Source organism: Mytilus californianus, unplaced genomic scaffold (genome assembly GCF_021869535.1).
Source record: "Mytilus californianus isolate M0D057914Y unplaced genomic scaffold, xbMytCali1.0.p SCAF_13, whole genome shotgun sequence".
Lineage (NCBI taxonomy): Eukaryota > Metazoa > Mollusca > Bivalvia > Mytilida > Mytilidae > Mytilus > Mytilus californianus.
Window position 1 is genome coordinate 18,330,654 of NW_026262615.1, and position 26,778 is coordinate 18,357,431.

Below are 26,778 nucleotides of genomic sequence, written 5' to 3' on the forward strand. Positions count from 1 at the left end.
GTTATTATAGTTCCCGCCAAAATTCAATAATAAGATTATATCCGTTTTAGCGGACTTAAAACATCGGTGACCCCCCTTTTTTATTTATGCTTTTAAAATCTTCCCTGAAGCTGCAACTTATGCAGAAGTTTGAAGGGAAAAACATTAGTAGATTTTTTTTATTTCAAGAAAAATCTATTATAAATAGCAATTAAAAATGGCGGGAACTGTTCAAAGGCCTTCAAAAATAAGGAAACCGAGACAAATAAATGCTCATAAGGTACAAGTTACATTTGACTGTTTTTGTTATTCCGGTTAAACATCGTTTTTCAATAAGTTTGTCTTTTTTTTAGAAATTTAGAGCGCTATTTCTATATTTCGTTATAACGCGATTCTGTAAGTTTTGATGACGTCATATCTCGAAAACAACATCGGTGACCCCAATTTTTTTTTCGCCTAAAATATCGTGATACGTATGATCTGTCTACATGCAAAATTTCAATGAATTATTATTAGTAGTATAAATAGTGTGATTTCCCTTTAATTACATATTGGATTCCATATTAGAGGGTTTGGATGAGGTATTCATTTCTGTATCCTTAATTTATAAGGCAATTTTCTTTATTCTTTTTTTCGCTAATTATTCTCTAATTATTCATATTTTAAAACCCTATTCATACTTAATTCTTAAATTTTTTGGACCATTTTTCTCTATTTTTATTTATTGGTCCATTGTTATCTACCTATGGCCTATTATTATCTATTCTGTAAACACCATCCAGAACCTCATATTACATTTAGTAATTATTTTACAAACTATAATCCCTCACACCTGTCCCTTTAGGAAAATTACACCAATGTGCAAGATAAATTTTCCACAGAGAGAAACTTGCTTATAGATTCGTTCAAAAAAAGTAATTGGCTTCCATAGCAACAAAAGGAAAAAAAACCCGGATTTTTCTCCTAGTTAATTATGATGATTCTACAACAAACGAATTCATTGTGGCTGAAGGTGAATCAATCTTGAACGAATTGTGAAGGAGGCTCCAGAATATCCAATAAGTAGGCACATTAAAAGTTCTGTACTAAATCATTTAAAGATTGTTTGTTACCTTCAAGATATTTTCCGTGGCAGATCCAGGATTTACAAAATGGGAGGAATGGAGGGGTAAAAAAACAGCAACTTCGAAAAGCACGTGTAAATGAAAATAAATACGGTGAGAGTGTTCAGAAAATCTGTACTTAATAAATATCACTAGAATACATGTACGACTTTGAAAGTAAAACAGTTCCATTCTCAAGTAAAATAATGTTTAACATATCTATCACCTTAAAAAAAAAAACAGAACAGTGTACGAAAAAACAAACTGTTGGTCCATAACGGGGATCGTGCCCATTGATATGCTCACTGATGTTTTGAATTAGAATTGCCTCCTTCTAGTTAAAGATGATATTATCTAACTTTCCTTTGCCATGTAGGCATATATATACGTCCAAATTGGATAGGCCCGGTAAGACCCCCTTTTGGCCCCAAAATATAGCATTTTTACAAATTTGTTAAATTGTAAACTTTTAGCTATTTATTGGAAAATAGAATACTTTTTCTACATAAATATTGGCTATTTATGACAATGCAATGCACATGCATCTGGTACTAGCATCATTAATTCATGCAAAATTACTGAAATCTTCACAATTTTAACATTTGTGCTAATTTTTATACGTTTTTTGTCTAAAATAGAAGTGGCCGCACTTGTGTTCAGTCTTGATATTTAAATAAATGTTGAACTTGTTGATATAACATAACATATATAAAGGCTGAGACTGAACACGAATGCGACCACTTTCATTTTAGACAAAAACCATCTGAAAAGTGACGTTTTATGGCATATTTGATAGATTTTTCATATCTAAGCTTGAATTTTAGCGTCTTTAATGACCAAATCAATTCAAATATTTTACAAAAAAACTAACTGAATCGACTGAAGTAGACGCTTATAAGTGTTTTCTAAAAATTGTCAAAAATCTTGCTCCAGATGTACTTCAAATTTTAAGCCAAAATTAGCTCACTTGCCTGCATGGAACATTCCCGAATCGAAACCGAAGTTGTTCTTGGAGAGGTGTCTGTCAACTTATTTTGTCACCTGAAAATTATTATCTCTACTTGCATCTTTTTCAATCTTAACCTATGCATCATGTATCAGTCTTCTTTATACGAATTTGAGTACTATTCTCTTTTCACAGTACAATTCTTTAATTTTGCATATCTTACATTCCTAGTCTTTTATCAAAAGATGTCAGATTCAATCTACTTCTGGAATTATCATTATGTTTCCCCTAAGTTTTGTGTTTGTCTTCTGTTATTTGGGTTTTATTATTGGGGACTTTTTATTATTGTGCGAGTTTTATTATTTGGGGAGTTTTATTATTGGTGAAGTTTTATTTGTCGTCTGTAGTCGTTATGATGTCTATAATAAAGGATACCATTCTTAATGTGTATTGTATTTGTCATCTTCTACGGATATTCATCTCAACCTTCATTCTTTTCTTTACAGAAAGCAGAACTTTAACCACTTTTTTTCAAATTTGCACCGTGAACATATTGACTTTATTTAAACGACAACCATTTCGTTTATACATTCACCAAATATGAAAATGCAAAAATACCAGTTTTTACGTCTCATCAACAATTTGTCTGCTTATAGGAGATTTACACACATTATTTGCCTTCTGTTCGTGTGCAAATGAATAGTGTCAACTTTGAAAATGTGCATCCTTTTAGTTTTAAAAACTTAAGCGTAGTTTGTAAAATATCCACCTTAGGAAGTTGTCAAGGAGACGTTTGTTTTAGAACCAAGACAGAAACAGGCTTGCATATCCGTAAATTTAATTGCTTGGTCAAAATTTATTGATAGTTTTCATTAACTTGTATAGAGGATATAATCTTGACTCCGTGATTTCTTATTCCTGTAACTTTTTTTCTGTCAATTTGTCCATACTACTTAGCTTTATTTTTATATGGGAACTCTTTGGCTAACGAGTCTTCATTTGTACCCTTTTATTACCTTTATAATTCAAAACGTCCTATTCATTATAATGGTTTTTTTCTTCAATGATAACCATCTTTATCATTGGTTGTCAAGAATTTTCTTCTTCTAATCATAATCTATTTGCCTCTTAGCCTATTTTTTCCCGACTAATTATATGTTATCAGATAATAATAAAAATATGGAAACAACACTTTTTAAATTTCATGCGTCTGAAGTGCCTTTCTGAATTTACATTCATCAAGAACGCTTAAAGAAAATACTTGTACAAAAATGTAAACCAAGGATGTTTAAGAGCCGAAACGGTTGAAGAGCTATATGACCAAAAAGGACTTTAAAATAGCCAAAACCATCTAAGTGCAGTCGTCCTGTGTCCTGGTGTGCTGTCGTAAATACATGGGAGGTGTCCGTTGTTATTCTGCGGTTTACATGTTGTAATGTACTATTATATTATTTATATATGTATTTCTCTGTGCTGGGTGTTCTTGCGTTTGTGTGTACTGTATTCCTGTCACGTAGTGTTGTCATTTTAGCGGTATTTTAAACATTGCCATATAAGCGGGAGGTTTGCCTAGCCATAAAACCAGGTTCAACCCACCATTTTTTCTTAAAATGTCCTGTACCAAGTCAGAAATATGGCAGATTTTATCTGATAGTCCGTTTCTATGTATGTTGGCGTTTGCTTTTGTTGTAGTTCGGTGTTTCTGTTGTTCCATTGTTTTCCTCTTATAGTTGATGAATTTTAGTTTGTTACCGGATTTGCTTTCGCTTAATCGAATTATGACTATTTAACAGCGGTATACTACAGTACTGTTGCCTTTATTAAACTACGTTTGTCCTTTGTAAAACGTATAGATGAAGTCACACTTTCAATAGTGTTGTTATATTGTGACGGCATGAATTAAGGAACCACGCCTGACGAATTCACTCAGAAATGACGTCACAGTTTGCCTACATATCGTATAAATCCCATTAAATTGATTGATTAATGATTGCTTTACGCTGTATCAGGGCAAAAAGGCTATATCGCTGCGAGAACCAAATTAGAGAAACAAATTCTACAATTGTATCACGTGCAATACAAAACGTCGTCAATTTAATTAAAAACATTTAAAACGCATTCGAGGTAAAGATCATATCATACGTTATGAGGGTCTGGATATTGTTTGGGGTATTTACTTCTGTATTCTCTATTTCTTTAGTCTATTTTTCACTATTCATAGAGGTTAACCTATTATCCGCTATTCTTTATATTATAGCACACCTGTTCTCTTTTCTTTATATTTTGACCACCTTCTTGTACTAGTAATATTCGATATTCTGTAAACCACATCTAGACCTCCATTCTTCCATTTAAGTATCCATCGTGATCCCCGTTACCTCCGATTTTAATTTTATCAACATTTAGCAACTTCAAACATGTACTTCCCTTCTGAAGGTCAAATTCTCCCTCATTAACTTAATATGAGAAGAATTTGATTCAGGCCATGACTTTAGTTTGACGTACTTGACATGTTTCCATGTAATGAATTGAAGTCTTTGACGTTGGAAGAAAAATAATTACATCTGATGATGGGATTGTGTCAGAAGTTTTTGTTTTTATCTTATTATCTTTAACACAAATGTTATGAGGCTAAACGGAAGAAAAGAAGACTTAGCTAAATCTAGTATTTTTTTTCTAATTTGTTCACATTACATAACTTGTAATCCATTTAGTTGTACAGTTATTTCTCTGTCAAAACAATATCAAGGAAAGGTTTTTAAGAGTTATTCCCCTTCAGTAATATGCAATGAGATTTAATTCCTTTTTGGTCATATAGCTCTTCAACTGTTTCGGTACTTGTACATCCTTGGCTTTCAAATATTCGGCTTTGATCGTTCCTGAAGAGAGTAAATCCAGAAAAGCTCTTCGGACGCATGAAATTTATAACTTGTTGTTTTCATTTTATGACTGATACGTGCAAAACGTAAAGAGTACTGTTATGAAAGTAGAACCAATACTTTGAGTCAAATATTTCCATGTCATTTATTTGTTTGTTTTTAATATTACATAATTTTGTTATGGATTTATTGTATCAGTTTTGTATAAATCAAAACGTTTTATTGGTTACCCAATAATATTTGTGAATGGTACATTGAATTATCATTTTGTTAATTACAGTGATGGTATGACTATTTAAAATACAAAATAAAAGATATGTTTGTCTAAAACATCTTAATTAAATGCAATATAAATGTTTATTGTAGTAGCAATAAAATGGATTTGATCTGTTTTGTGAAGCAATGGATGGTTAAAGATGTGATGGTAAACGGAAAATCATTGATCATTTCTGTGAAAGTTAAATGCATACAAAGGGTAACAAAAATTAAAAAAAAGTCTTGGATAACTGACAACACCGACCCATGCAACCCGACTTCTCCGAATTAAAGACGCACAAAAAACGACAAACAACAGCAAACTACACATTCTCCTGGTAGCCTGACTTGGCACAGGTACATGCTTTCTTCCTTTAAAAAGCATCCAGTCTGAATTACGTTTAATTACTTTGTTTGTCAAGGTTTTGAAAAAGCTAAGAAAGTTGAAACATTATTTGGTTTATCATTTCAAGATGTCATAAAGAGACGATAGATCTTGTCATGATTCTCAAACATCAAAAGTCACTCTCAATGTTTGGTTAATAAGTATGGGGTCATAATGTCATTTAAATTGTATGTACATGTACAATTTTTTTGTAAAATACAGTTTATTGTTTGCAATAGTCATTGGCGGCAGCCATGACAAATTCAAATGAAAAAGTATCTTAGTTTCCAAATCAACTTTTTTAAACAACAGTCAAACATCATTAAAATATGACAACCTTCTTGAGTGTAGAAAATATGTGAATAATGTATTAGAGACTATCTCCCATCCATAGCAATTTCATAAAATGACCAAAAACATTAAATTAAAACAAAACACATGCAAACTAGTTTTGTATTTATAAATTGTACCTTTTAAAAAGTAAGATAACAAATATACCGAACTCCTAGGAAAATTCAAAGCGGAAAGGATATTCTGTTCAGGCCCGTTTGGCTTTCTGGCTCGCAACGTTTATAGATTTGGCTTTCTCCGTTGTACTTGATGAAACATGTGTTGTGCATATTATACAGCTTGGTCGGTTGTGTAATTATATCTTTAGTGTAGTTTTTTGTAGACTGTTTTGTTTACACAAATGGTACATTTTGTTCTGGAATTTCCAACTCATATATGTGTAAGTCCTGTAGGCAAATGTGACGTTTGGCTTTTTTTTTTTATCTTTCTATTCTGTTTATGTATCTTTGATAAGTTTTTACAACCACTGGGTCGATGTCACTTCTATTGGACGTTTCAATCCCAATGATATCACCAGCTCAATGCCTAATAGTCAGCCTTTTGTGTTGACATGAAATATCTTCATTGTAGCATTTTTTCATAAATTGTCTTTTCATAAAATTTTGAATAATTCAAAATACTTACGTTTTTTTACTAAAGGCATAGATGGCCTTGGTTGTATTTGGCACACCTTTCGGAATATCTGGTTTGCATGGCTCGTCTACTTCGGGTTTCATTTTGGTCATTCAACTTCTGATTCGAGCGCCAATGATGAGTTTAATGTAGACAAATTGCGCGCCTTGGGTAACAAATTATAACCCTGGTATCGTTGATGACATTTTTAGGCCTTCTGATTTTTGTTTATTTAGGTCTTTTGGTTTTTGTTTTTCTTAGGCCTCTTGGTTTTTGTTATTTTAAGCCTTTAGGTTTTTGGTTTTTAGGCCTTTTGTTTGTTTAGTTTTTTTTTAGGCCTTTTGTTTTTTTGGGGTTTTTTTAGGGTTTTTTCATGCCTTTTGGTTTTTGGTTTCTCCAACGTTTTATATGTTTGCCTTTCCATTATTTGTCTCGGGTGTAATTCATGAAGGTAATTCAAAAATACTTTTGGAAATCACGCCAAATGTTCTTTACTACTAATATTTCGGTCCTGCTGTTCAACCCGACCAGTATCCTGGCTGTGCCTTCATTATTGGCATAATTCAAATTATACATTTGAGTTATAAATTTTCCACTTCATCAACCAATGTATGTATGAATACCAGCTCTAAGCTTGTAAATCCGACATGCAAAGTTGACAAGGTGGAAAACTTGTAGATCCGACAAGCAAAGTTGACAAGGTGGAAAACTTGTAGATCCGACAGGCAAGGTTGGCAGGATGGAAAACTTGTAAATCCAAAAAGCAAAGTTGACAGGATGGAAAACTTGTAAAACCGACAAAGTTGACATGGCGTAAAACATATCATGCGTTATTTTTTTAAACAGACGGTTGAATTAGTAAATGAAACAACAGAAAGCGTCACTAAGATACATGTATAAAGAACAATTAATGAAAAGGATAATCGCCTTAACTCTCAAAATTTATATCAGTAAAAAGTACTGGGATACTTGACACTTGACACTCAGGCAAAGGACCATAGAGGTTATATAGGGACATTTTTTATCATTTGCATTGTGTATTTTTTATACTGTGTTTTGTGCATTTTCATTGCCCTAAATTTTTATTCAGTTAACAAGGAATAATCCAACTTTGACAAATGTCATAATGTTTAAACTTACTTAGACAAAATCAATTAATATAAACAATATATGTTAAAAATGCTATGATAAGTTTTGGGAAGACGAGACGCACGTCTGTCGTACCAAATTATAAGTTTGGTTTCTTTAATCTGTTTTCACAACCACTGAGACGATGTTATCGCTGGTGAACGTTTCGTCCCCGATGGTATCACCAGCCAAGTAGTCAGCACTCCACTTTTAACGAGATTTATTTATGATACTGTCATTTGATTTGGCCTAGCTTCCAATTGGTTTGGATTGAGTGCCACTGTTGAGTCTGAAGTATGCAACTGGCGTACCAAAATATGATGTCAATAAATATCATACAATGATTAGCAACATCAAATAACATGTAAGAACTTTATACATGTGGAGCAGCATCTGCTTACCCTTCCGGAGCACCTGAGATCACCCCCAGTTTTTGGTAGGGTTCGTGTTGCTCAGTCTTTAGTTTTCTATGTTGTGTTTTGTGTTCTTTTGTTTGTCTGTTTGTCTTTTTCTTTTTTAGCTATGGCGTTATCAGTTTATTTTTGACTTATGAGTTTGAATGTCCCTTTGGAAACTTTCGCCCCTCTTTTATATTATATACAATGCGTTTTATAATATAAAATTTGGATGGCGAGCTTGATGGAAACTTGATGTTGTGACAAACAAAATAAGACTTGGACTTTCGACACTAAAACCATGTCTCAAATACTATCTAAATTCTTGAATAGTGAGACCAAAAAAGCATTGACTATTCTTATAAGATGTCAGGTCTGTGAAGTCATTTATGCAATAGCTTAGATAGAGTACCGCAATAAACGCTTTTTAGGTTTTTAGGTGAATATTTGTATTGTATAGATGAGTAGAAAAATGATTTGATCTTATTGGTTTTTTGTTGAGTAAATAATGTGGTTCAAATAAAAGTGTATGGGAAAAGTTCAGAATTTATTTAGTGATCAATAAAAATGAATCTGTATTCAAATTTCCATAAAGGTGGCAATGTTCAAAACATAAATAATTTGTCATCATTTTAGATTCAATGGTAACATTCATATTGACTTATATACTTAAGGTTAACCTTGGTTTTAATGATCAATTTATCTTACATTTTACTGCTGCATATTTGGAAGTGTATTATAAAACTGTTTGAACAGTAAAATTATACAGCATTACTGATAATAATAAACCTATGTGAACATAGTTGATCACCTAAGTGAGTATAGCTAGGTAAATAAGAACAATTTAAGCTAAATATTTTAACGGAAGTTTGCTTTTTTTGTGGACTTCGTAAATCTAGTTATGAAATGTAAAGTGAATTGCTCATGGGTGTCAACGGAAGCAAACAAGTGTGTAGTTTTTTGGACTTTGAAATACAATGCAGATTATATCAAGGGGACATTAAAGACTTATCAGTCGAAGGTACGATAACAAAGCCAAGGCAAAATCACAAACGACAAAACAAACAATACATGAATTGTCGCCTATCCATATGTATTTTTTATCACAGGGGGGTCGATATACGAATTCCATGAAATAAACATTGCAAAACCTATGATGTCTATTGTCAAAATCTTTGTTTTTAATAAGTTTGATTTCTGTTAGAGATTGGTAATTTTATTTTCTTCTTACGATGGAAATATTGTTTTTCTTCTACAATCTTTGTTAGATTCTCTAGAATTAATGTAAGTCATCGGCACTAAGACCATGTCTCAAATATGGTGGGGTTTGTGTTGCTCAGTCTTTGGTTTTCTATGTTGTTTTTTGTATTGTTTGTCTGATTGTCTTTTTCTTCTTTAGCCATGGCGTTATCAGTTTATTTTCGACTTATAAGTTTGAATGTCCATTTAGTATCATTCGCCTCTCTCATCATGAAACAGTTCATTTAAGATTTTATTTTGGTTTCTAATTCCTTTTGGGGGGAATGGTTGTGCATCAACCTAGGCAATGAAATAAAGAACCAAGTAATATTTAAAATGGATTTGGTGAACTTTGAATAACATCAATATAATTATAGCTACTTCATTATTTTCTTATTCAACCTTTAAATAAGCATGTCGATGTCCAGATTTTTAGCTTAGTAATAACATATTACGACAGACGTAGCATGCCTATTTCCTTCGTAAATGGTTACCAGACATAATTTGTTTTTTTGTATTATATCGTTACTATGGAAACTTTACTTTCAATTACTGGTAAACCTTGATTATTTCTTTTTTATCAACTTATCAGTGTCTACTTTTTCTATTTATAATAGTGAATGGAAGCAGGTGTGCGGACAAATTAATACCCATGTAATATGAATTTATGATTATACGTTGTGGGTAGACATTTAATTGATATGCTGAATATAATTATATGAATCATTGAATTTTTCTTATGACTTATGTTGTAACGAAAGAGAGATAACTCTATTCAATTCAATGACTACTTAAAAGTAGTTTGTATCCTGCACTCCAAATTATCATAATAGCTCCGGAATGATACAATTGTCATCATCGATACTTTCAAAGCATTCAGATATTTATCCTTTTCTGAAAATGTGTTTTGAACGGTGACCTATAGTTGCTTACATCTACGTCATTTGGTCTCTGGTGGATAGTTGTCCCGTTGGCATCATACCAGATTTTAATTCTATATTATTTTTGGAAATGTATTTATCTGTTGCATCTGCAGAAGGAAATATAATGCTAAGTGTTTACAAAGATTAAAATCTTTTTATTTCCGGAAACTCCTATAAACATCTCAACTGTTTAAGGATTTTTGTTTTTTTTTTCAGTCCTCAAAAGCAGTCGATGTAAATCCAACAAACTATTAAAACCATTCGTTATGTTGAATGTCTGCTTGTAGTTTATGAAATATTAAGATTTGGAGAATCAGTTTGCATGCTTTAACGTTGTGTTGACTAATATATATCAGAATCATTTTTTGTATATAGATAAGGACAAAGCTTTACTTACTATGATAAACAAAATGATGTTGTTCTTTTTTTTTTTCTTAATGATTGTCTCCCCTTCGTCATAGCATTGACTTACAACATATACTACATGTTTGAAAATATTTTTTTAGTCGACAGTTCAGGCCTAAGAATATATTGGATTTCCATCAGCCAATTAAAATGACGGAATTTAAAAAAAAATATAATGTTGCCTCTATTTCTTTTAAACTGCTAAACTGAAGGAGAAAACTCATATGTTGCAGAAAGAGCAGCAATGGTGGAATTGTGTAATGTAGTGTAATATACACCAGAAAAATGTAGAATGATTTACGTAAAGCACCTGATTTTGGAACAATCTATATCGTACACGCTCTAGACCAAAGGTATATAACAGAATGAAGAGCCCCAGAAATTAATCCTCCAAAAAGTTAACATTCGACTGGACAAGTCCATATTTAGTCGTCACAAAGTAAAATATGTTTTCAAAAAAGATCATAATGACTTTTGATTATCTGACGGAAATTATATCACTTTTTTAACAGGAGTTGCGGATATAACGTATCATATGGCAATTCAGAAAACAAGGTTCAAACCCATCAGACAAAGTTGAACTTGGGTACATTTGACTCTATTTTAGGCTCCCTTTTGGTGATATAGCCACTCAAGTATTCAGGTATTCAAACATCATCGGCTTTCGGTAGGGAGTCGGCGTTGGGCGTTTCATATCAAGGTATTCTACAGTAAATAAGTAGAAAATGTTGTATGTATGCACAATATATATTAGGGATCCATTTGCCAATAATATACTAACAATATTTTTTATTAGAATGAGGATAATAGAAGGAATCCAAATTCATACACTTCAAGATTGATACATTTTTAAAAGTTGTTTTTCTAAATTTGCTATTTATGAGCAACAACACATAGTTCTTATAATAACATAATTAACTGCAAATACTTATTTATCAGGACAAGATGATACTAAGGGTGAAAAATTTTGAATACGTGATTTAAAAACTGGATTCTGGCAAATAACAAATATTTTTCTATACATGCGTATAAATTGCATTTTTAATCAGGCTTTAAAATATTGAGTAGTAAATAAACATTAATATGAAAACTATTTTATTATTTTTATTTAACAGTCATTTGTGACACTTTTCTTACTAAATGTGATGAAACACAGAAAATCTGGTCTCTAGAATACTATAATCTCTTAACGGTTGAACTTTCCGTTATACATAAAGAAACTCATCAAAAATACCAAGCTTAATATTTTCGAATAAAAAAAAAGTACGAAGTTGAAGAGCATTGAAGATCCAAAATTCCAAAATGTGTTGCCAAATACAGCAACTGTAATCTATTCCTGGGGTAGAAAATCTTTATTGTTTCGAATAATTCAAAGTTTTGTAAATAGTTCATTTATGAATATGGAAGTATCAATGAAGTACTGCATACTAAAGTTGACTGTATTGAAAGGAAGACGCAAATTAGATTATACATATATGTTTTATCCATTACCCCTATTGATAATTACATATATATTTCAATCCTGTCAAGTAAAATGTGTATCAAATTTAACGAAGATGTATTCGGTATAATGTATACTCATTTTTATGTCAAATGTGCATGAATGTTTAAGCTTATAAATATTAGCAAACTTTCAGAAAAAACAGTTTTGAACAACAAAAAGCTTACAAACCATTTGGCAATATACGAGTTCATTGTCATATAGGAAATATATAAGTACGGTTGATAAAATTTGTTTATAATCATTAGATATCTATATACATTGAAGATCAAACGATACTATTTACATTGAGCACTTGGGAGAGCGTCTAACTGGGGTATACGATGGGGATATTTTATTAAAAATCAAATTTAAATCCCAAATTGTTGTTCTCAAATTATATTGGCGTAAATCAAGATTTTTTTTTATAGTTTCACCTGATGTGTGTTCTATCTCCAACTCATACTTAAAAGTATGAAAATTAATTATCGACAGCAAATATTTTCCCTGAAGGAAGATCCTCTATATTTATATCAATAAACTGACAAAAAATAAAATCCCTTGAATCTCTACAAACATAAACAATTAAGGCAACAAAGATGAAGCAAAAACTAATTTTAAAGCATTATATGCGTTAATAAAAGGCAGGTCTGGTGGCTATTTAATTCCGTTTCATAATTTTTTCTTTGCATTTAGATTGAAAAAGTAAACCAATAATGGATCGTTGCTAAGGTTCTTCGTCACACAAACACAAGTCTTTTTAAATTCCCATAATGCATTGCTTTCGCTTTGTACTGCTAATAGAAAGGGGAGTGAAGCCGGTAAAGAAAGTTGTCACCTCGGGCTGGTAAATATAAGGGTGCCAAAATGATGTCAACAAGAGGATCCAGTCTCCCATCCATCGAAACTAGGGATTTAACTGCTGGGAAAATATTTCAGGTGTATCGAAATGGTGATCCGCATTTTTTTGGAAAAAGATATGTGCTAAATCCTCGACAAGTTCCTAATTTTGACGCTTTTTTAAACGATTTGAAAAGATATGTGCCGACTGAAACTGCTATACGGAGAGTGTATACACCAAGTGGTGGACATCGAATTACGGATTATTCACAATTAGAATCAGAAAAAGTATATGTATGTGCCGGAAAGGAAAGATTTAAAAGATTAAAGTAAGCATAAAAATTTTCGTTTAAAAATCAGTATTTTTATAATTTAGCTAAAAAGTAGTCGTGATTCACACTATTAAACTGTATATATATACTTTACCTTATCTTACTCATAAAAATAATATCGCTTGTAATCGATACAACTGCTTTCCCACTAATACCATCTGCAGAATACAAAATATGAAAGATTTGCTACTTTCAGTGTCATCTAGATGATTATTTCTAGTGGCATTTCTACCCAAGGCTATTGTAAAAATTGTTGGTTTTCGCACTGGTTTATTTCGGTGTGTGTGTGTGTGATTTAGCAACTATTGCGTTATAGACATCGCATTATCAAATTTAAAATTGAAATGTATGAGAGTAAATATTTAGTCATGTCAGAGACATATAATAAAATTGTATTATATGTCTCTGGTCATGTTCATTATATATTTCAATTTTGTAAACGTGTGCATTCTGTGAACTTGCTAAAAGATAAGCAGTGCATTTTTGTGACAAGGCGCATAAGTCTTTATCGAATGTGAGCCATGGTTGAAATTTGAAGCATAAATACCAGATTTGTTTACATTAAGATCAAAAAAAATATTTCAGTTGTTCAAATGTATATTTTTTGTCGCTATTGGTCACATTCGACATAAAAGTAAATTTGATTTGTCAAATTTCGTTTTTGTTCTCTTGCAGTGGATTATGACGAACTAACAGTTAACTTACATATAATTTTCACGATAAAACGATATGACTATTATTCAATACATATATATCCCAATACACTATGGCTAGGTATTGTTTTTTGGAATTTTAACTTCCTATTGAATTACAAATACATATTGACGTGTTCACAACTTAAGACTTTTGTAAATTTGTAATACCCGATTGGTATCATATTTCTAAATACTTTGAGATACAAATAGTTTTGGAGACAATATATACCTATTCTAAAGATTTAACTAATTATTATTTTGTTAAAAATGATTTAAATCTTGGTATTAGATTAATCTTAAATGCCTAAATTACGAGAAAGGGAAAAACGTTAAAGAGCGTACCAGGTTTACAATTTGATACGACAGAGGCGCATTTTGTCTACATATGACTCATTAGTGGTGCTCAGAATTAAAGGAAATCGGTAATTGTTATGTAACTTAAGTAATTACATATCAGTTTTTATAAATGTTGCAGATTACCTTTCATATGTGCAAAAGTTGCGATCCAATATGTGTCTTATACGTACAAAAATAATATTTGTACCAACAAGCGATAATTCTATGTGACTGTCAAGAAGTTTAGCTAGCTATAATACAAGGTTTGATCCACCATTTTCTACATAAGAAAATGCCTGTACCAAGTACAGAATATGACAGTCGTTTTCCATTCGTTTGATGCATTTGAGCATTTGATAACTAAGGGACTTTCCGTTTTTTATTATCCTTGGAGTTCGGTATTTTTGTTATTTTACTTTTTCGTTTACCTTTATGATATATACAATATATACATTAACTCGGATGTTGGTTTGACCTTCTTAATAGAAATTTCCGCTTTCATTTCGATATTTGTATAAGCTAGATGAGACCTCTGTTTGAATTCACAGTTTTCATATCATTGAATATGAAGTCTAGCATTAAATGCTGACCTTTCATTAGAAATATATCAATTACAATATAAAATGAAGTGTTAACAAGCTGAAAATAGCAAACTACAGATGTGAATAGCATCGGTTATAGGTTTTTAAAAAAGGCACCTTAAATTGGCCAGTGGCAACGGAGAATCGTTGTGTTTTTCTTTGTTTTTCTTCATGTTTTTTTTTTAAATAAAGATTAAAAAAGTCGCAGCTGGAGCAGATACGTCAAAGACTTAACTATGTCTTTTTCATTTCTCTGTGGTAACGGACTGAAGCCAACGTTCCAACAAATTTATGCTTCTAGTTATACGTATTTTTATTGATCAAATAGCCTTTGTTGAACTGGAATCCATTAGAATGAAACATAATATTAGGAGTAGATATCTATAAGACAGCAACCAAATAATGGAGTTCAAAATCATAGAAATTGAAGCTCCTCAAATGCTCTACAAGGATAGATAAATATAACGCCGTCTCCGATGCTAGGCAAGTGGTGTATTTGTTCATAACAGAGGAGTAATTATCTGACACCAAAATCTTTCGTGTTTAAGATGCCCAATTAAAAAATATTTCCGTTCGGTTTTTTTCCTGAAAAACAATGTTTGTCCTTTTTATTGATATTTAGCAAGAATCGACAGTTGGTGATATTTTTGCCATGGTCATGAATATGGTGTGAACTTTTCTCTAAACCCTGTAGAGGGAAATCGGTGCAATATCATATGAAAACGAGCGCTACAGGAAAACGGCTTTATTTAATATCAATAAAACTGTTTATATGCAATTGAAAACCTCTTATTCTCGCGATTGTTTGCTAAACAAATGTATGATAATGTAGTAGTACTTCTTTTGTCGATGTTTAACGTGGATTCCAATGAATGTTGATAATGTTTTGCGGTCTGAGTGTAGAAAGGATTAAATGAATAGTCCTTGAATGCTATTGAAATAGGTGTACAAATGTATTTCGTGCATTGGTGAAACCCCCAGGGAAGTTAATTGCATGGGATAAACTACATGTTCACGTTGTGACTTCTGTTATGTGCTTAATAAAAAAAGGTATGACGTAAATCGAGATCTTCGTTTGCACACTACTTTCCGGATCACCTGGTATCACCCCTGATTTTTGGAAGGGTTCATGTTGGTCAGTATTTGGTTTTCTATATGTTGTGCTTTGTATATACCATTGTTTGTTTTTGTTCGGTTTTCCTTTTTTGGCGTGTCATTGTCAGTTCATTTTCGACTTATGGGTTTGACTATCCCTTTGTATCGTCTGTCTCTCTTTTACCTACTTATAAAGTATAAAAATAAGAGGATATAACAAAAGGTTCGTTCTTCTAATTTCAAGCTTTCATTTATAACTTCTTCTTGCATCATTTTTTTTAAATTATCCACTATGTATTCCTTCTTTCAACTCTTTTCATCTATCCATCTCACGGAATTATTCTGTATTTACTCGCAATTTTACATCATCAAACTGAATAACCCAAATTCCTTTCAGTGATAGTAACTGTTGAAATCCGTTTTTTTTTAATCTAAAATATAGCCACAATATTAATATTATTATTAACATTTCACTTAATAGTTATGTTGTTGAAAGCACATCTATGAGTGTCTGGTTGAGTTACAGAATGGAAAATAATGTGCAAAAATACAGAAGAAAAGGGCCAAAAAATAAAGAATAGAGAAAAATAGTCTTAAAATAATAAAGAATACAAAGATGAAAGACCTCATCCATACCCTCATGTATGGGCTATAATCATAGTAGAAGGAACCGGGCAATTAAGTTGGCTTAAAGGGGCGTTTCTTATCAAGGTATAGAAGGACCCGGGCAATTAAGGTGGCTTAAAGGGAGCGTTTTTTTTTATCAAAGCAACTGATGAATCAAAGTTTAATAATATTCCTTCGAGGTCTTGTGGAAACTACTGAAATTTTTTCTCCACGTCTTCTTTGTTTAATTCATTTAGGAAAACAATTATGTGTTTTTCATTCAAAGATCCTTTTTATAATGTCGTCTTCATAAACTTGCATACTCAACCTACTCTTTATTATAGCGTATCCAATGCTTGATATTTAATGTGGCCTTGATTCAACATCAGCGGTGCTTCTTTTGTTTGCTTAGAGTTAAATCAAAAGGATTATACTTTGTCAGTTATTTTGAATAGGCATATAAGAAAACATTAATTGTTCCATTAGTCTTGTAAAATAGTTGTCATGGTTTTTGCAATGCTTCGCGTAAACAATTCGTCTTGGATTATGTTAAGGAGGAATGGTCGACATCTCCAAATATATTTGTATTGTAATCCATTTATACTTATTCATTTAAACGAGTTCATTAAAAAACTTTCTATCGGACTCGAATAATCCCATATAAAGAACTTATAGTTGCTTTTATAAAAGCGGTTTTGTGTGTCTGTAACTATTTGCAAAAACCATCAACAAAATGATGTTTAAGCTCTTCGTTTACTCATTGTTTGATATCTAATTGAAGATCGAAGTTTTGTTGATGATATGCCATGGCAGACTTACGTTTGGAATGCTTCGTAAACAATTCGTCGTGGATTATGTTAAAGGAGGAACGATCGACATCTCCATGTATATTTATATTCTAATCCATTTATACTTATCCATTTAAAAGAGTTCATCAGAAACTTTCCACCGGGTCCTATATAAAGAATTTATAGTTGCTTTTATAAAAGTGGTTTTGTGTCTGTAACTATTTGTAAAAACATCAATAGTATGATGTTTAAGCTCTTCGTTTATTCATTGCTTGATATCTAATTGAAGATCGAAGTTTTGTTAAGGATACGCCATGATAGACTAACGTCAGTTTTCGGTATATTTATACTATTATACAAACAATGATTTAAATCTGACAAATTCAAACATCATTAAAATGGATTAGTATTCAATCTACTTGATCAATCAGATTTTCGTTTAGGTTTAAAAAGGTTCTGTTATATATATGTAAATTTTGAAATCGATCTTGAAATATTTCATTTGCTTAAGCTGGTTTCTTATAATTGACAATGACAGAATGTGAAGACTGTGAATAAAAAGACGTTTGGCATACACCAAGGAGATAGCAGCTCGACTGCAGACATAAGGATAACGGTCAAAGTACGGTCAAGAGTCTGCTCATTTATTTGTCGTAACCGTTGTTTCTCACTGTGGCCATTACTAGTATTCAATCTTTATCAATATTTGTTTAGCTCATAAATTTGATTTTATGGAGCATAGCTTATACAACTATGTATTAACAGGACTTATATGTGTTAAAAGTAAGACATATGTTGGGGTGTATGGGGTTTACAGAATAGAGAAAACTTGGCCAAAAAATACGGAATAATGGGGTGTTAGAATATACAGAAGAGGGAATAACGTGTGCTTAACAACAAACAATAGAGAATAATGGTTAAGAAATAAGAAAAGAGAAAATGGCATTCAAAAATTAAGAATTCAGAAATTGAAACTCCCCATCTATAGAACCTTATTTGTAAATCTCGGTCATAAAACTTTACGCAGTACTCGGAGTCCCCTGTTTACATTTTTTAGAAGTAGAACATCACAGCTACTTATAACACCCAACTTTTCATCCTAGCTCCTTCGATGTTAAAAAGACTTTGTTGGAAAATGTATATATGGACACACTGTGACTCAGTTCTACAACCCTGAGCCCATGATTTCATCTCAATCGTGCTACTTTGAAGTACTATACGTTAAAGTTGTTCCCGTCATCCACATGCATTGTTGAATATGTATAGTCCTGTATTTTCGGTTGTAATTTTTTCTTCTTTATTATTATGATATGAAAATAAGAAGATTTTTAATTATTGCCCTCTTTCCCTTTGAGTGTGCTTCTACGTCGCTATTAAAAATGTCCTATCAAAGTATGGTTTCTATTGTGATTACGCCATTTTATAGGCCAATAATAATATAACCGAGTGTACGCTGAAAAAGAGAAAAAAAAAGAGCAATGTGGTCCTGTTTTTGTTTAATTTTCTGCTTTGTTTATTTAATTTATTGCTTAAAGCGATTGTTATTCTTCGTCAGAGAATTTATACCCGTCTTAAATCAGTTAAGTTTGGTTTTATCTTTGAAAAGTTGCAAACATTTAAATAAACCTATTGAAAAACACTTTTCTATTTGAAACATTGCGACACATTTTTGAGTTAACCTTCGTCACCCAATAATAATTAGATCAATTCGTTCAAATTATAGTAGAATTTCCAACTGATATCTTCAAATCTGTCGTTTTAATGTAGTTTCTTTTATTGTCGAATTGTAGCTAATTGAACATAACCACAGTCAACTTAGTATAAGTTCTTTTAGGTGCTTTTGACAATAAAGTACTCTGTGAATAATCTCTTTAACTTTAAATCCCATTATTTTTTTTAAGTCAAACACAACTCATTGATGGGTCTGTATATTGATCACCTTTTATATAGCTAGATCAAACATTTCTCCCTATCTCTCTAAAATGGAAGAAAAAATCCCTCTCCATATAAAAATAAGGCGATGTGGTATAATTGCCAATTAGGCATATTCTAGAGTCCAAATGACGTGAATATCATCAACTAAAGGTCAATGTACGGCCTTCAACAATGAGCAAAACTCATACCGTTTAGTCTGCTATAAAAAGCCCCGATTTGACAAAATGCTAAGAGTTCAAACGGGAAAACCAACAATCTGATTTAGGAAAAAACAATACACGAAAAACAAATATGACAGACAACCACTGAATTACATGCGACTGACTTAGGACATGCATATAAATAATATGGCAGGGTAAAACATGTTTGTGAGCGATAAACCCTAACCATAGCTTGAGACAGTTGCGTAGCAGCAAACTGTAAAAATAAGTGGGAACTGACTTTAACCACGGTTGACCAACTTTACAGTACCTAATTATTTGGTGTATAGTTTAAGTTGTTACCGTCCTGAACATACATGGTCAACTTTTTACTTCACGTTAAAAAAACAAGAACAGTCAATCAACCAAGCAATCAAACAAACCGTGAACCAGAGAAGACTGAAGGATATTTTTTTTTATTATAATCATTGCTTAGGTTAAAGTCTTTGCGTTATAGTGGCGGATCCAAAGGGGGAGGGGGTTGGAACCCCCTTTTTTCGACGATCAATCCTTTCAAATGGGGACATATGGCTGGATCCGCCCCTGCATTATATACACTTCCAAAGAATCTAAACTTGAAATAAAAATATTACTGTTTCCCTCTAAACTGTCTGTTTCTGGTACATTGTCCTCTGTTACTGTTCCCTTTCTTTATTAATTAACTACCACTGGGCTAACACCAGGTCTGATAGTTCTCCCTGGGATATTTTAAGCCAAGTGAATTGTCAAGTCTTATTTCTCATTTAAAAAACTTTCTAATTTGTATAAAGACTAATGTTCCTACTCCAGAAATCAAAGGTTTGGCTATTGTTTTATTCAAGCCCTTTTAAGGAGATTTCTCCATTTGTAGTTCCTGACGTGAATTTATCTAGGATAACGGTTCGCGTGAAAAGGTATAGAATACGGTTCAGTGGAGGAAAAAATACAAGTCTATAATTTGTATTATTGATTTTAAAAGAATGTAGTAATTAACACATAGAGTTGCATCCCTTTCATTAATACCTCATCTGAATTTTGATTGGGAAAATATGGGCATCAGAGTATTAACGTGTGTTTATAAGCATAATTCAAAAATTTCACTTAACACCTTTTTGATGTTGATACTCTCTCGTGATGAACTCGACAACTAAATCAAGACGTACTGTAGATGTTTTCTGGATTTTTTGTGTCGTTGGGTTGATGTAACATTGACGTTTACCCCTTTATTTCCTTTTTCTTTTTAATTATTTAAATATATTTAAATAAAAATATATAATTTCTCTAAATATTGTAACAAAATTTTTCATGAGTAGCTTTCATCCTTTCACCTTAATACTAGGAGTAATTAGAAGATTGCTTATGTGTATGAAAAGCCGGTATAATGTATATAAACTTTATAATAATAGACAACTTTCCACCAGAAACCAAAGGACGTGGGTGCAAACAACCATAGGCCACCGTAAGACCTTCAATAATGAGTAATACCAACACCTAGTTCTATAACATAGGACACTTACTTCAGTTTCCTTATTTTCTTTCCGCTTATTTTGCCAACCCTATTTTTTTAATTTTTTTTTTTTTTTTTTTTTTTTTTTTACTTTTTGCTGTTTTTACTATGAATTAGCTGCCCTCCGACCTTCGCATTTAAGAAAATCAGAAAATGAAAATATCAGCACGAAAATGTTCAATGATAAATAGAAAATTAGAATACGTATGTTATATGACTGAACCCCTTGTAAGTGACCCCGGTGTGTCAATAACATTATCTGTACCAATTTTACTGCACAAGATGCGAATTTCGACAATAAATGTCTCTGCAGTGATGATCGAGGCCAAAGTATTTGAAAACCCAAAATTATATGAACGCTGAAGAGCTGATCAAATAAAAAAGGGCCTTAAGTATAGACAAATATATATGGACAAGGAATCAGAGCTTTGCATGAGGGAGATGTATTCCTTAATCATAGCTTAAATGACTTTTCAAAATTTTAAAACAGCAAATTTCAATCCAACAATATTCGTATTTTCATGCCAGGACCGAAGTACTGGCTACTGCAAAATGTGAAACAATCAAAAAGAAAAATCGATTCTAGAAAGTATTAAGTTGGTTCTCGGCTGACATGACTACAGTTTGATTGAGCGTAGCGTAAATACATGCGGATTCCAGTTTAAGAAAGTATATACAGTGTTTAGACAGACACAAAAAATACCTGACTGAAACCTCCTTTTCAAGAATCACCAACACATATATTTTTATCAAATATTATGTAATAGAAAAGTAGCGTTAAAGTTAGAAAAAAAACAAGGATTTTTATAGTACAAGAGTAAACAAATCCTTGGAAAAAAATAAATATTATAGAGTCCTATTCTCTCAATTTCAATGTAGCATTTACTGATCTCAATACGGTTTAAGTTATCTAACATTGTTATTTCAGGTGATCTTATCTCATTTTTATTTCTACCACATAACACCCCAAAAAATTATGATAATTCAACCACATTTTATAACGTTAAAATTGAAAGGCCTGGATATTTTCGTCTGAAAAACATAATATTACATTAATTTACATGTCATTACCACTGTAATACTCTTGTTATTTGTTTCATAAATTCCGTACAAATCAAGAATCTATTTAAAATCGATCTCAATTTAAACTAATTACATTTAAGTAGTGCGAGAAAAGATAAGTGTTTACAATAGCCACGTGGTTGCTAAGGCTGTGGGGTCAAAGGCCGTTGGCTATAAACAATCTATCCCATAAACCCTACTTCCGGTGTTTGGCGGTTAACATCACAACATGAGAAGAAGAAAGCAATCTTAAGCAAGAAACGATTGATAGAGAGTTTATTTAAATTAGTGAATAGTAACGAAAAGGATATAATAATGTCACATCTGTCACCCCTTCCACCCATTGAGACAAGGGCTTTACAAGTGGCAAAGAAATGCAAAATTTTTAGAAATGGAGATCCTCATTTCTTTGGAAAAACTGTGACTTTAGATAGTCGGAGAATTCGATCTTTCGATGCTTTTTTAAACGGATTAACTAATGATTTGAAATTAAGAAATGGTGCGGTAAGGAAATTAGTTACACCTGTACATGGACATCGTATTCGAGATTTGGCAGATATTGAGGACGGTAAACTTTACGTTGCCGCAGGAGCAGAAACCTTTGATAAATCCGTAGTGTAAGGTTCAATTATTATTTACAAAGCAAACTAAATGTACAATTTTTGTATGTAATATATAGTATATATTTGGTCAGATATGCAGGGTTTTTTTTGTTGACTTCATATTCTTCAATTTGGAACCCCTTTTCTGACAGCAGTTACTCTAGCTATTTTTTCTTGTAGATAACCTTTTGTTATTTATATGGCCAAACCCCTCCTGGTTTTTATGAAGCCTCTGTCTTGTCCCTAATTCTTATTATTCTAGTTACTCCTTACAGTTAAAATTTACATGAGGAGACAGTTTTTTATTTATCTTAATAAAAACAATAAACATGATAAAACCTTCAAAAAAAAATCCTACTTTACTGTATAAATTTTTTTGTGGAGGATACATTGTACTTCATTTACTATTGGCAGTTAGGATTCAAAGTCTTGGGAAAAATCAGTAAGAAAATGAAATATGTAAATAAATAATTTGAAACAACACTTAGAAATGTCAATTGCATTTAAAAAAATGAAAATACAAAATGTATCAATGGGTGCAATAAATGATTTATTTTCTATAATTGCAAAGCATGTGCACACATTCATGTATCCATTGACTATAAAATAAAAAGGGCTTAAAATACATGTAGAACATAGCAATTACTGTCATTGAAACTAGGCACAACAATTTCTTTTTACTATGATTGAGCATCCTGTTTTCCATCAGACATGTCTAAGTTTAAAGTTGATATTTCATTTATTCTTTTGTTTTTAGCCAAACAAAAACTTGATTGCAAAACTTACGAAATACTTTAGTTGTTTGATATTAGTGATATTATATAAACATTTATTTTCTACCATAGCAATGAGATGTGTTCTGTCTTTTACTGGTAACAATAAATACTTTATTTTTGATATTTTATGAAAATATTTTTATAATTATCAAATGTCATAAAGACACAACAATATTGTGCTAACGAATAAACTTCGTTTTGCTGTACATTTAAATTTAAAAGGAATTTTGAATTGAAATTAAAGTTAATTGTGTATCATTATTACCTGAAGATTAACTCTTACATGTTATAATCTAAATCTTTTAATTTTAATCATTTAATACTATATTGTACAAAAAATGTACATACATGTTTAATGTTTTTTTATGGCTTGAAGTTGTAGAGGGTTACATGTACAAAATGTACATGTATGACAAATATAGTAAACTTTTCTGAAATAAACCCATTTTTCCAAAGAACACCATAAACTTTTTAAAGATGCATGAATTAAATTAGAGTCTGTGTCAAATTTGTCAAGAGGGTTACAAAAATGTAACCAATGTAACATACATGTACATGATGTAAGAGAAATCTAAAAAGAATACATGTTTTCTTCAAATCGTATTAATTACATGTATCATTTTATTAATATTCACTAAATAATCATGTCAATTACTAATCATGCTCAATGTAGTTACATATATTTTTAATGTATAAAATGAATAATATCTGTGCAGGAAATTATATAGTTAATCTGATCACAAATATGTATGTAAAAATTATAATGAAAGTGGTGGTTTACAAAAGTATGTATTTTGTCCAGGGCATAAAGATTACCATTTCCCGTTTCCCAGGGAAAGTAAATTATTACACGGGAAAGAGACATTGCAGTTGCTAATATCCCGTCGGGAAAGTTGTTTTCCGGTAAAAAAATAAAATAATTTTTCCCTATTACTTGTTTAAATGTCAAAATACTTCTGTAAGATCATCTGAGTGTCGAATTTCCATGATTTCATCACATTTTCATGTGATTTTTACACGTGTGCCTTTTGGTATTTAGTTAGATCGTTAGCGGACTGGTTTAAATTTACGATATCTGGTTTGAAGCATGGGAACCAGTTTGTAAATATTGCGGACGCTCAGAAAATGAGTTTGCATAAAGACTTTGACATTTCAAGCACTAAAAGAAAAACAGAATACGCCTGTTTAATTATAATTCCATACACATAATATGGATTGTCTTTTGCTTATGGTATATAAATTTTAAAAAGTCTCTCAAAATTATCATAATCAGTTGACATGTTAAACCCTTAAAAGTATGCTCAGATTGCAGGATTTTGCATCTTAAATTTCAAAATTTTCTTGGGAGGGGGGACATGCCCCCAAACCCCCTAGCAAATTCAACACGCTTCACGGGTCTCAACCGGGGATAGTGGATTTGCACACGAGAAGTGAATTTTTTTATCACTTTCCCTTGGGTAAGTGGCCTGTCAAAAAATTCTTCATGCCCTGTTGTTTGACTGACGTTAAGTAATTTCAATAGGAATCAAACATCATTATCATAATAATGTTAATGTCTTAATGAAGTACTGGTAAATTAGATACATGTACAGGATATATTTATAAAACTAGAGTATCTTCAGGCAATCACAAACATTAAATACCTTCAATACATGTATGTTAAAAGTTTAAATGAAAGAAGACTTGGGAGGGATAACAATTTCGTTTGGTCTTGTACAATGTACATTTACATGTAGGTTACCAATGCCTATGAAGGTTAAGATTTTGTTACATCATATTTATATTTGGTTTGTGTATTTACATGATACATGTATACCTATATGCTGATATTGTTTTTTGTTCAGTATATGGCATTACCTGGGTATACAATGTTCTCAGTATTGCATTTAATGATGGTGATACCCCAACCCCCCTCCAAATCTTATCCCTATTCTTCAATATTCAGGACTAGGATTTTCTAACATAATGTGTTCCCCAAAACCATCTTTTTTTTTTAACTGCAGATACAGGTAAATTGTATCTGGTCATCCATGATGAATTGACATTAATAATTTTGATAAGGGCCATTTAGGGCTTGCCATTTCATTTTATACTTTTCTTTTTTGGAATTACATTAATATTGATTTAAAGATTTTATACTATTCTTTTTTGGAATACATTGATTTAAAACTTGTCCATCACTAAAGGTTCTTTTTTTGAGTACACAAATTTCAAATTTTTTTGTCATTGAATAAAGTAAAATATTTTTCCTGTAATAGCAAAGCATGGCAACAGAAAATGTTTGATGTCAAAGACCAAAATTAACTGGTCTGATGTCACTAAGTCACTGGATCAAAAATGAGGTCAGTCGGAGCAGAATCCAAGCAGGTGAAATTGGTGTCAATATCTAGAAATGTTCCAGCTGGAAATTTGAATGTCAGGCTTGCATGAATGAATCTAATAGGTTTTATCCTTTTTTCTGAGCCTTGTACATACACCATGTACACTGTATGCAGATGACATGGATGATGTGGAGTATCATATCATTTAAGAAATATTTAAAATACTTTTTTACACTATTTTTGTCATTAATGTTAGTCATATTTCTAATTTTCAAATACCTTTTTTATTATGATAGAAATTTAAAAGTGCAACACACTTATTGTTCAACTTTATCAATGTCCAAATTCTAAACTTCAGACATAGCAATTGATGTGGTTTAAATGAGCAAAACAGGTCTTTGTACATTTTTTGTAAATTTGCATCCAATAATAATTAATGTACACATGTAACCACTGGTCAATTCAAAGTAAGATTGTTAATCACTAATAAATTTGTTTCCTTCCACATTTGTTATCTGTTTATGGGGTTCTTGTCTCCTGTACATATAATACAGTGTACATATAATACAGTGTACATATAATACAGTGTACATATAATACAGTGTACATATAATACAGTGTACATATAATACAGTGTACATATAATACAGTGTACATATAATACAGTGTACATATAATACAGTGTACATATAATACAGTGTACAAATAATACAGTGTACATATAAAACAGTGTACATATAATACAGTGTACATATAATACAGTGTACATCTTTCCAATTGGATTAGGATCCCTGTTGACATGATACCAGTCCAGTACCATCAAATGAAGTCCTTTCATAAATTTGCTACCTTTTAAATGAGATATATTGTACTGAGATGAAATTATGTTATGGGAATTAAATTTGTAGTATATATATTATTCAAAGGACATTCTTCAAACTTTCAATTCCTATGGAGAAATAATTTTGCAATTCTGAAATGAAACAGTTTAAGTTTAAACCTTTCATTATACATGTTATCCATACATGTACTTGTATATATAA

The 26,778-nt window shown here is 31.4% G+C and overlaps 1 protein-coding gene across 17 annotated transcripts in view; it reads left to right on the forward strand.

Moving 5' to 3' along the window:
* The window catches only part of LOC127723307 (doublecortin domain-containing protein 2-like), a 130,239-nt gene that overhangs the window by 22,017 nt on the left and 81,444 nt on the right, over nucleotides 1-26,778 (forward strand). Inside the window, exon 1 of one of the 17 annotated variants that reach the window (XM_052229863.1) lies at nucleotides 12,773-13,249. The exons of 15 other annotated variants lie outside the window; for them this stretch is intronic. In XM_052229863.1, coding sequence (XP_052085823.1) covers nucleotides 12,948-13,249 — 302 coding nt within the window. In that variant the 5' untranslated portion in view covers nucleotides 12,773-12,947. Of the gene's footprint in view, nucleotides 1-12,772; nucleotides 13,250-22,235; nucleotides 22,654-26,778 lie in introns of those variants that run through there. One more of the 17 variants, XM_052229864.1, reaches the window with a different exon arrangement.